Genomic DNA, 12,595 nt, shown 5'->3' on the forward strand with positions numbered 1-12,595 from the left:
CTAAGTTAATTATTAATCGCAAAAAAGAATTAAGTTTGAACATCAAATATCTTGTCTTTGTAGTACATTCAATTGAATATGAGTTGAAAATGATTTGCAAATCATTGTATTCCGTTTATATTTACATCTAACACAATTTCCCAACTCATATGGAAACGGGGTTTGTAGAAAAAATAGCCATGATGCGTATGACATTATAAAAGGACTAAAATACTCCAAAACTGTTTTTTTTTACAGAAAACCAGAACCACTCTGAACTCCCATGTAAATTAATTTATTTTATACTTTAACGCCATATAAAATGTCTTTACCTGTGCAGTCTCCTCCATCCCAGTCACAAGCCGAGTTGTTGCACGCTTTGTCGCAATAACCGTCTTTAATCCAGGATCCCGGACAACCCTCGGCACAGTTGGGAACAGGCCAGGTGAGATACACCTGCAGGGAAGCGAGAGATGGTTGTCCATAAAAAGGTGGTACAGTATATAAATTTATTGCGATTACCTTCTGTCCTTTGGAATGGCTGTAGAAATCATCCGGCCATACGTCTTTGCCAAACATGACATCATCGTTGAGGTAGATGAACTTCTGCGAGAGCCCAGGGATACGGTGGATGTGGCTCTCGATAGCGGGTGAGCTGAAGGTGGGAAGGTGGCTGATGTTCAAGAAGATCTCCTGACGTTGAAAGTAGTGGTGTTCAGATCAGGGTTTTATGCCGAGTAATCATATGTAATTAAGGGGCTGTTTGCAACTTGGTTTTAAAGTTACTTTTGTTAAACCACAATATAGCAAGAACACCACTGGCTAGTTTATGTTACTATTAGCATTTACATCAACCACTATATTTTAAATGACTATATTGTTCCCACTAAACATATTGAATAAAAATTGCTTCTCTGAGATTCAGACTTGTCAGTCACCGCTGCCTTGTTTACACGAACAGGCCTGCAGCATGTGCACACACCCAAAATCAGTCCAAGAAAAGCAATTTATAATTTGCAGTCATGTTGTTAGTATCACCATCTGGATTTAGCCCCCCAAATTACAATGAAGCTTTAGCAGTTTCAATGGTTTTGAGCTTCCTGTGTCAACCTGCTCAGTGTGTTTGTGTGTAGTAGGGGTGCACAAAAATCGATTCAATTCCATATTGCGATTCTTATTCATCTCGATTCTATATTGATTCGTAATTTTCAAACAACCAAAAAAACTAATTAAATGAAATGTTTTTCTTACATAACTATTTTAAAAAAGTTTGTTGGCCATCTCCATACAACCAGAAGGAGCTTTTCTAACCTGTAACCTGCTTTAAATAATTAATAATAATACTATGGACCGCTCGCCTGTATCGGTTGGGGACATCTCTACGCTGCTGATCCGCTTGAGATGGTTTCCTGTGGACGGGACTCTCGCTGCTGTCTTGGAGCCACTATGGATTGAACTTTCACAGTATCATGTTAGACCCGCTCGACATCCATTGCTTTCGGTCCCCTATAGGGGGGGGGGTTGCCCACATCTGAGGTCCTCTCCAAGGTTTCTCATAGTCAGCATTGTCACTGGCGTCCCACTGGATGTGAATTCTCCCTGCCCACTGGGTGTGAGTTTTCCTTGCCCTTTTGTGGGTTCTTCCGAGGATGTTGTAGTCGTAATGATTTGTGCAGTCCTTTGAGACATTTGTGATTTGGGGCTATATAAATAAACATTGATTGATTGATTGATAAATAATACATTGCAAAAATGTGTTTGACTCAAAAATGATTCTGAATTGAATCGTCACCCCAGGAATCAGATCAAATCGTTAGGTGCCCAAAGATTTACACCCCTAGTTACTATTCCATTTAATCCAGTCTTCCAGTGATAATGGTACATGGAAGAAATTTTGTGCATTTTTTTAGTATCTTTGAAGTGTCTTCGCACTGTGGATAGATGTGGATGTCGTTCATTAATTTACATTTTATATGCAGTCCTTCAGGAAAAACGAAGACCCCCATAGATTGCATGGCCCTACTCACAGCGTGTGATCTAGGGCTACCCTGGTTAAAAGTAAAAGGCTATAATAAAACCCAATAAGTGTAAAAGCACTTGTCAGGTTTAGATTGTACCTGATGTGTGACAACAGAAACGCGAGGGTTATCCAGGTTGAGCCAAGAGGGAATCTGCCCGTTAGTGACGATAAAGACGTGTCGCACCCAGGGGGCGTGTCTCTCCACGGAGCGCAGAGAATAGCGCAGCTCCTCGTTGTCCTCGAAGCGGCTGGCTGAGACGTCTTCATCCTGCTTGGACTGGACAGTCAAATATTGACGGCATGTTGGAAAGACTCTTTAAAGTTTGCCGGCTCGATTGTTTGTTACCTGCGAGATGGCGGTCAGGTCCCAGAAGAGGTAGGCGGGGCTAATGGTGAGCTCCTTCCCGTCCAACGTCAGGTTCTTCTTGGCCTTTTGCATGAGATCAGTAAAGTCCCGCGGGCTTTTCAGGTGGAGCAGAGCGATGCTGGCCTCCGAGTACAACTCAAACTGAAAAGGACACAATTAAAGTTACACTTTTGGAAAAAAAAAATGTAATGTGTTTATTTCTATACAACTATCAATTAAGTCATTGTAGTGTCTTTCTATGATCACATTCAATGAGTGAAAAGCAGTATGTTGAATTGAACATGGTGTTCATTTTTTAGCTTTGAGATGGACAAGCAATGAAGAGAAGTGTGTGTGGTTGTATTTGGATTGGAAACTATGTGATGTCATCCAGACCACACATAGCGTGTGTGTGTGTGTGTATGTGTGAGCGTGCGTGTATGAGTGTGCTACCCCTCCCCTCCCATCAAGAAGCGCTTGCTGCCTTGCTCACTCCATCATCGAATGTCTCACATGAGCTGCTACCTCCTCCACTCGCCTCCTTTTTCGGCCAGGATCAGTTGAGTCTTATACAGGCCCGGATCACATTGCATCTCTATTATAGCTCAGACCGCAGGCTCTGTCGTGAGCCAGTGTAAACAGTCTTACGCACGCACGCACGCACGCACGCACGCACGCACACACGCACGCACGCACACACGCACACACGCACACGCACACACGCACACGTACACGCACGCACACGCACACGCACACGCACACGTACACACACAAACACACACACACACACACAAACACGTACACACACATGTACACTCACACACACACACACACACACACACACACACACACACACACACACACACACAAGGGCCAAACATAGCACACACACAACACCTCACAGCACAATTAAGGTACAAATTATATACACACACAATTCACACGAGGTACACCAGGGGTCGGGAACATTTTTGGCTGAGAGAGCCATGAAAGCCAAATATTTCAAAATGTATTTCCGTGAGAGCCATATAATATTTTATTACCACTGAATACAACTACATGCGTGCATTTTTAAGTAAGACCAACATTTTTAGAGTGTCATAAGTCTCTTATTCTTTTTAATGACATTGGTATTCTAAAGCTAACCGATAATAAATACAATTCTTCTTACCATTAATGCGATTTCTTTAACAGGTGCGGTAAAAAACGGATGGATGGATTAAAATGCATGAGAATGTTTTATATTTCGAACCTCTTCTGTAACACTGATTACCAGCGGAACTATTCATTACTTATCGTGTTAAGCTAATATTTATCTGAGAGCCAGATGCAGTCATCAAAAGAGCCACAGGTTCCCTACCCCTGAGGTACACACTTAAACAAAATATGAAGATGCAGTGTTTCCCCTACATTTTTTAATTTGTGGTGGCCACAGATACATTTGGACCGTCACAGAAAAACCTTTTTAATGGCTTGCCCTCACTCACAAACACATTATAATGGGACTGTCTGATGGCATTGTTACTCTGCATAGTTATAGGCAGCTGGAAGGCAATTTGCAAATGATAGCCAACAACTGGTTTGACAAACGGACAGATGGTTATTAAACAGAACGTGTAACCCGCCCGGTTCTGCCCCTTCCACAGCGCCCGGGGTTTGAACCAGAGTCCGCATATTGAGAGATGAGTGTCGAGCTGTCAGCCCATCTCTTAAGACGCGAGGCAGTGGTGTTTACTTTACATTAGGGTTGTCCCAATCCTATATTGATATCGGATTATATTGGCTTAAATGTTAAATCTCCAATACAAGCAGTCCTGTAGCCTGTTTAATTGTGCTAAGCTGGAAAGCCATTTAACATATAAATGTCCTCCAATAATCACACAGGGTTGGTATTTTCATTTATATTAGTCAAGTCCTCTATAAAATGTAAACATGGTAGGTTATAGGCTAATAGGAGTTACAAGCTACACAACAACTAGGCAGACAATAGCACACAAGCTAGACATACACGATAAATGTCCTTAAAGGCCTACTGAAACCCACTACTACAGACCACGCAGTCTGATAGTTTATATATCAATGATGAAATATTAACACTGCAACACATGCCAATACGGCCTTTTTAGTTTACTAAATTGCAATTTTAAATTTCCCGCGGAGTTTCTTGTTGAAAACGTTCCGGAATGATGACGCGTATGATGACGTGTGTTTGTGACGTCTCGGGTTGGAGGGGACATATTAGCCCAGCACCACTTGCGGCTAAAAGTCGTCTCTTTTCATCGCATAATTACACAGTAATTTGGACATCTGTGTTGCTGAATATTTTGCAATTTGTTCAATTAATAATGGAGACGTCAAATTAGAATGCTGTTGGTGGAAAGCGGTGGATTGTAGCTGCCTTTAGCAACCAAGACACAGCCTCTGTTTCTTTGTTTGTTGTGAAGCTTTAACACAGAGCAGTCAAGCGAACATGTTTGTCTACGTCAACCAGCAAGTTTTTGGATGGGAAAATTGTGATATTAAGTCTACTCTTACCGGAGACATCAGTGGATTATGGGACCTCCTGCATTAGCTGTCAAAAAAGGTAGCTGTGAGCTTGGCTCCTCGGCTTCTCTGAGAGACACTGGCGTTCACCGCAGCCATCCGACTTTGAGGTATGACTTTACAATCTCACTAAAACACTATTAAAACAATAAGCAGATAAGGGATCTTCCAGAATGATCCTAGTAAATGTGTCTAATTACATCGGAAACGCTCACACTGCCGCCGCCCGAGCCGTCACTTTCTTTTTTGTGTTTTTTTGTTTTTGTGCTTCAGTCTCACAAATCTTTCATCCTCGCTCAAATTAATGGTGAAATCGTTGCTTTGTCGGTCCGAATAGCTCTTGCTGCTTGAGGCGAGGATTATAAACAATGTGAGGAGCCCTACAACCCCTGACGTCACGCACACATCGTCTGCTACTTCGGGTAAAGGCAAGGGTTTTTTATTAGCGACCAAAAGTTGCGAACTTTATCGTCAATGATCTCTACTAAATCCTTTCAGCAAAAATATGGCAATATCGCGAAATGATCAAGTATGACACATAGAATAGACCTGCTATCCCCGTTTAAATAAGAAAATCTCACTTCAGTAGGCCTTTAATTGAACGATATTACAGTCTAAAAAAGCATATTTATCAATATAAAAAAGTATTTAAATAGTTGCGTACAGTATTACTTAAACATACAAAGTCTCCAAGGCAAAAGCGTATTAGAAAGTATCCAGTAACAAATGTGTCCACATCATTTAATTTACTGCATCATGAATAGGGTTGTAGCTATTGATTAATTTAGTAATCAGGAAATCAATCGATTAGTTTTTCAATTGATAAACAACAACAACAATGAACTATCATTAAATGTGGGTAAGAACGACAAGGCGCTAACAATAAACACATATTTTACATGTCTTATACAAAGTGCACGCGATGCATTCTGGTTACTCCGGCAGCAACCTTCGTCGACACTACACAATAGCTAGGTATGTGTTTATGCGGCACGCACGCACACGCTGCTGTACAAAATTAAACCAACACCCAAAATTCAATAACGTCATGTTTTCTTGTTTTATAAAGTTTAAAAAGGTAGATGGAAGGTTTTTTTTTTTAGGTGTAAAGAAAATGTATCCACTTTCCGTACATTATACAATACAATCATCCCTGGCCAGATCCCACTTCAAAGTTTGCATGTTCACACTATCTCAGACAATTTTTTTTAAACATTCTAGGCCTAAATTAAACATTTCAAATGTAAAAATAGCTAAATGAACTAAAAATGTGAATACTACAGTATTATTGGCAACTAAAGGAGACTAAACCAATCAGAGAACGCTGTTTGGTATCAGGGCCACTAATAGGCATTACTCTATCAGATTAAACGAGTGTAAAGGTGACACAAGGGTGTTATTTCATGTATATAGGGCTTTCAAAATGACAACATATGCATTTAGAAAATAATAAAACAGTTGTGTATGCTTTAGCTATGTAAATATTTGATTTATAATGAATAATAATTCAGACTTGGTGGAAATTCGTTTGCGACAATCAGCCCTGGATCCAATTAACAGCGGTAAACAAGGGATTATTGTAAATGGATCATTTGAATTGAATCGTTAAAGGCTCAGTTTTTCCAATAAGTGTACGTATGTACAACCTGTATTTTAAGAAGCATTTAAATTATGTAGAATATTGCAAAACTGTATTGTATTGCAACTCAAATACTGTAATACATATGGTAAATTCCTTCCAAATACCCTGCCCTAGTACACACAATTGGTACAAGCACGTAAAACATTTCCGACAAGCCTATCCAACACAAAATAAAATGAAAAGGTAAACAAACACATTAACAAGCATGTGGGGGGCACAGGAGGGTCTTTCATCACCATGGCGCTTGGTGCAATAGCAGCTATAAATATGGGCAATCTCTCAGCACTGAGCCTCTCCTACACTCTGTGCCCATCATCATCATCCATCTTTCACAGAATCAGCCTGGCGACACCAGGAAACACCACTTGGCTGCCCCACACCGTCCAGCCCATGTTAAAATGCCCAAAGGGTGAGATAGCGATGCTTGGACCTTGGCCTGGAACAAACAGGTAAGGTCAGGAGTTGGCACAAGCGGTTGAAATTGGGGGAAAGAATGACCTTCCAGTGGCGCCGCGCCGCTCCACTCCAAACAGTTGTAAAACGGCGATGATGGCTTAGGTAATGTCCCGCGTATCATCGGCTGCTATTACATGGAGACAAGAGTGACAACTGCGCCTGGATGGGCATGCTGTTAACCTACATGTCATCACGCACATTGAAGCTCCTTCTTTAGTTTTTACTCTACTAATGACAGCATTATTCTGCAACACATGGCGGGACACACACACTAGGTGTGGTGAAATTAACCTCTGCATTTGACCCATCTCCTTGTTCACCGCCAGGCAGGTGAGGGGAGCAGTGAGCAGCAGCTGTGGCCGCATCCGGGAATCATTTTGGTGATTTAACCCCCAATTGTAACCCTTGATGCTGAGTGCCAAGCAGGGAGGTAATGGGTTTTATTGTTATAGTCTTTGGTATGACTCGACCGGGGTTTTGAACTCACGACCTACCGATCTGACAATCATTGGTACTTTAACTTTTTTTTTTTTAATTAAACAACTCCACAGACATCCAAGGATGATAACGCAATCAGAACACGACTGTGAGGAAAAAAATCGAACTGGTTAAGATCCATTCTAATGATGAATCCATTAAGGAATTCCTGACCATGTCCTTTTTGGGGAGGTCTGAGCACAAAAAATAACCATTCCATAACATTTCTGCTTCTGCAGAGCAAAATATACACCAGTAATCTGATTGGCCTGCCGTCTGCGCTAATTGGTTTTGCCGGCATTTTACTATTTCACAACTATTTCACTAATAGTCTGCCGGATCCTGCATGAGAGCTAGATCGCTCATTAGTCACATTCCTCTCCACTCCAAATAAAAAGCAGAGTTCTTATTGGAGAAAATGATTAGATGTACCATGCGGAGATTAAAATAAAGGGAGCTCAAAACATCACAGGCCCAAGGCCCAAAACATCATAAGGAACCCATCTCACCCTGGACATAAACTTTTTGAACTGCTGCCCTCGGGCAGGAGATACAGGACGATAAAATGCCGGACGAACAGATTTAAGAACACCTTTTTATCCAAGAGCAGTAGTGTCGCTGAACACAAGACAATAATGACTGTGCATGTGAGCTGTGTGCTTGGTATTTTTACATATTTTATGTATTTTTATCTTTTTATCTATGTTATGTGTTATTGTGAATTTGCACTAAATTAGTCTTTGCTTACAATTTCGTTGTACAATGTAAATAAAGATCTATTCTATTCTATTCTATTATATTCTCTTTATCCCGGTCACAACATAACGATATCATAAAACTCCCATTCAAGAAAGAGGAGACATTTCCCCAGATTGCATTCCTGTATATTGTAAAAAAAAAAAAAAAAAAGAACAAATACAAGATCATATTTTAGAGGCCGTCTGAGGGCGACACCTTGTGGTAGATACTTAAAACTCTACCAATGCCAAGGGATGTTGTTTGCAATGTGCAATTCTGCCATCTGCTGGAGTTTTGTTTCTTAGGTGAACGTCAGCGTGGTCAGGAGGGTCAGCATAATCATGCTAAACAAAACCATAATAATGATAATGTAACATAAGTATTATTATTTGCCCAGTGATGTGTGTCTTATATGTATTTTCTGTGTTCTTGGAGCATTTAATCAATTGCAACTGGACTGTTCAGTTTGTCCTAAGGGGGCCCTTTTATACAAAACAAACTCTTACTAACTGTTTGAACCTGTTTTTGTGTATTTGGGATCCCCATAAGTCCCAAAAATGTGAAACTAAAACATGGAGGCATGGCAGATATTTATAAAATAGATATTTCCTTCTAGCTTTACTTACGTCAGCAGATAGCTCCATAATATGGTACAAATGTATCCAAAGAGCTTTGCGCGAGGTTGCCATTTTTATTCAGGTGTAGTCCAAAATGATGGTAAATAAGTGTCTTCTTTTTTTCTCTGGCTCGTACATGCTAAAATCTTCCACTGCTGTCATTTCAAATACAAAAAGGTGTATAATTCTAACTTATATCTGTCATCCATCCATCCATCCATCCATTTTCTACCGCTTATTCCCTTTCGGGGTCGCGGGGGGCGCTGGCGCCTATCTCAGCTACAATCGGGCGGAAGGCGGGGTACACCCTGGACAAGTCGCCACCTCATCGCAGGGCCAACACAGATAGACAGACAACATTCACACTCACATTCACACACTAGGGCCAATTTAGTGTTGCCAATCAACCTATCCCCAGGTGCATGTCTTTGGAAGTGGGAGGAAGCCGGAGTACCCGGAGGGAACCCACGCATTCACGGGGAGAACATGCAAACTCCACACAGAAAGATCCCGAGCCTGGATTTGAACCCAGGACTGCAGGACCTTCGTATTATGAGGCAGACGCACTAACCCCTCTGCCACCGTGAAGCCCTTATATCTGTCAGTAGACTCCAAATGGAAGCCCTTAAAGCTACAACATGGCTGACGGGGATAAGACGCAGTTGAAAGGAGCTTGGTTTGGAGGACTTCGGCAATTTATTAAGACTGCCCACAAAACGGTACATTCTGAGGCTTAAAGATGGTCAGTAAAACATAATCTAAGCACAATGTTGACCAAAGCATCACTAAGTATCCCTCTCAAGCCATGCACAACACTGCGGCGGCCCTGAGTAGCTCCTTCAGCATTAGACTGTTCCATCCACAGAGTAAACAGTTCATTTCCACCTACAGCCATAAGACTTTAAAACACACTTACGTGATTAGCGTACTGTGATCTGCTTTTTTTCTTGGTGTGCAATATGGGTGTCATGATAGTGTTTTCGTTTTAAAAGAGTCATATTCTGCTTTTTTCCATACCTAAAACACTTCCTTGTGGTCTACGTAACATACAACAGTGGTTCTTGAGTCAAAATTATGCGCAGATTATGTTTTGGACCATCTTCAATCCATTTTTTGACCGTTTCCTCAGGATACGTCGTTTTGTGTGCAGTCTTATTTACGTGCCTACACTTTGACTCCATCTTTTCCTCGTCAGCCATGTTGTCATTTTTAGCTCTTTCATATCAGGTCCACTGACAGATATAAATCACAACTCTACACTACTCTGAATCAGAATTGGCAATAGCAGAGGATGCATGGATACAATGTCGGACTATAAAGGTGGACTCGCGCAAAGCTTTGTAGGTAAATCTATACAATATATGGAGATATCAGCCTACTAAACATTATTAAACAAACATCACAAGTTGTGGAAATTCCAAATAGCTCGCATAAAGGAAGGCAAGATTGTAGAAGCATTTAAGTCTCATCTTAAAACTCATCTGTATACTCTAGCCTTTAAATAGACCTCCTTTTTAGACCAGTTGATCTGCCGCTTCTTTTCTTTCTCCTATGTCCCCCCCCTCCCTTGTGGAGGGGGTCCGGTCCGATGAGCATGGATGAAGTACTGGCTGTCCAGAGTCGAGACCCAGGATGGACCGCTCGTTGGGACCCAGGATGGACCGCTCGCCTGTATCGGTTGGGGACATCTCTACGCTGCTGATCCGCTTGAGATGGTTTCCTGTGGACGGGACTCTCGCTGCTGTCTTGGAGCCACTATGGATTGAACTTTCACAGTATCATGTTAGACCCGCTCGACATCCATCGCTTTCGGTCCCCTAGAGGGGGGGGGGGTTGCCCACATCTGAGGTCCTCTCCAAGGTTTCTCATAGTCAGCATTGTCACTGGCGTCCCACTGGATGTGAATTCTCCCTGCCCACTGGGTGTGAGTTTTCCTTGCCCTTTTGTGGGTTCTTCCGAGGATGTTGTAGTCGTAATGATTTGTGCAGTCCTTTGAGACATTTGTGATTTGGGGCTATATAAATAAACATTGATTGATTGATTTTAAAAATATCTCTGCCACGCCTCAATGGTTTGATTTCACATTTTCAACAGTTATTCAGATCCCAAATACCAGTACACCTCTTTATTATTTATTTCTCCATAGTGCAACCGTTAGTGGGCAATATGTATTATTTACCATATTACTAATTTTTAGTTTTCATTACGTTTCGTAAACAGTTTTGCTTAATAAAGTGATCGTTGGAATTCCTGTCCTCTTTAAAGTGTCTTGACAGATGTTACAATAATTGAACAATGTTGATACATTGTTTTATCTGTTAAAGCCGACTGATGTCACCTGTCACTCACAGTGGCATTGCTAAATCCTACAGAACAAATGATGTGTTTATTTGTTTTAGAGTTCAGATCGGATTTTATTTTGTGTGCGGCATTGATTAGCTGGGCGCGGAGAACACGTGAGCAGTGCGCAACTGTGCATGTGCGCACTTTAGAGGGAAATTTGGTACTAATGACCTAAACCAGAGGCATTTGGAAAAGGAAGATTATTACGACTATGTTTTAGAAAGACAGGCTGGCAAATTTCCTCCCTTACATTACCCCCAAAAAATGTTCTATAAAAAAAAAAAGGGGGCCACTAACAGAAATGAGTGACAGTACTCTAGAACAGTGGTTCTCAACCTTTTTTCAGTGATGTACCACCTGTGAACATTTTTTTAATTCAAGTACCCCCTAATCAGAGCAAAGCATTTTTGGTTGAAAAAAAGAGATAAAGAAGTAAAATACAGCACTATGTCATCAGTTTCTGATTTATTAAAATTGTATAACAGTGCGAAAATATTGCTCATTTGTAGTGGTCTTTCTTGAACTTGGAAAAAAAGATATGAAAATAACTAAAAACTTGTTGAAAAAAACAACAAGTGATTCAATTATAAATAAAGATTTCTACACAAATAAGTAATCATCAACTTAAAGTGCCCTCTTTGGGGATTGTAATAGAGATCCATCTGGATTCATCAACTTAATTCTAAACATTTCTTCACAAAAAAATACATTTTTAACATCAATATTTTTGGAACATGTCCACGAAAATCTAGCTGTCAACACTGAATATTGCATTGTTGCATTTCTTTTCACAGTTTATGAACTTTCATTCATATTTTGTTGAAGTATTATTCAATAAATATATACATAAAGGATTTTTCAATCAATCAATGTTTATTTATATAGCCCCAAATCACAAATGTCTCAAAGGACTGCACAAATCATTACGACTACAACATCCTCGGAAGAACCCACAAAAGGGCAAGGAAAACTCACACCCAGTGGGCAGAGAGAATTCACATCCAGTGGGACGCCAGTGACAATGCTGACTATGAGAAACCTTGGAGAGGACCTCAGATGTGGGCAACCCCCCCTCTCTAGGGGACCGAAAGCAATGGATGTCGAGCGGGTCTAACATGATACTGTGAAAGTTCAATCCATAGTGGCTCCAACACAGCCGCGAGAGTTCAGTTCAAGCGAATCAGAGACAGCAGCGAGAGTCCCGTCCACAGGAAACCATCTCAAGCGGATCAGCAGCGTAGAGATGTCCCCAACCGATACAGGCGAGCGGTCCATCCTGGATTTTTTAATTGTTGCTATTTTTAGAATATTTTTAGAAAATCTCACATACCCCTCGGCATAACTTCTAGTACCCCCATTTGAGAACCACTGGTCTAGAAAACTGGCCAGTTGTTGGGTTTTTTTGGGTGCGTGCTTCTTCACAGATTGCACCC

At 41.1% G+C, this 12,595-nt stretch overlaps 1 protein-coding gene across 5 annotated transcripts in view; it reads right to left on the minus strand.

Moving 5' to 3' along the window:
- Positions 1–12,595, minus strand: part of gnptab (N-acetylglucosamine-1-phosphate transferase subunits alpha and beta) — a 48,271-nt gene that overhangs the window by 15,641 nt on the left and 20,035 nt on the right. For all 5 annotated transcript variants that reach the window (XM_061912127.1, XM_061912129.1, XM_061912128.1 and 2 more), the window contains 4 exons: positions 2,346–2,507; positions 2,097–2,276; positions 502–672; positions 312–435 (listed from right to left, as the gene is read on the minus strand). In XM_061912127.1, coding sequence (XP_061768111.1) covers positions 312–435; positions 502–672; positions 2,097–2,276; positions 2,346–2,507 — 637 coding nt within the window. The remainder of the gene's footprint in view (positions 1–311; positions 436–501; positions 673–2,096; positions 2,277–2,345; positions 2,508–12,595) is intronic.

Source organism: Nerophis ophidion, linkage group LG10 (genome assembly GCF_033978795.1).
Source record: "Nerophis ophidion isolate RoL-2023_Sa linkage group LG10, RoL_Noph_v1.0, whole genome shotgun sequence".
Taxonomy (NCBI): Eukaryota; Metazoa; Chordata; class Actinopteri; order Syngnathiformes; family Syngnathidae; genus Nerophis; species Nerophis ophidion.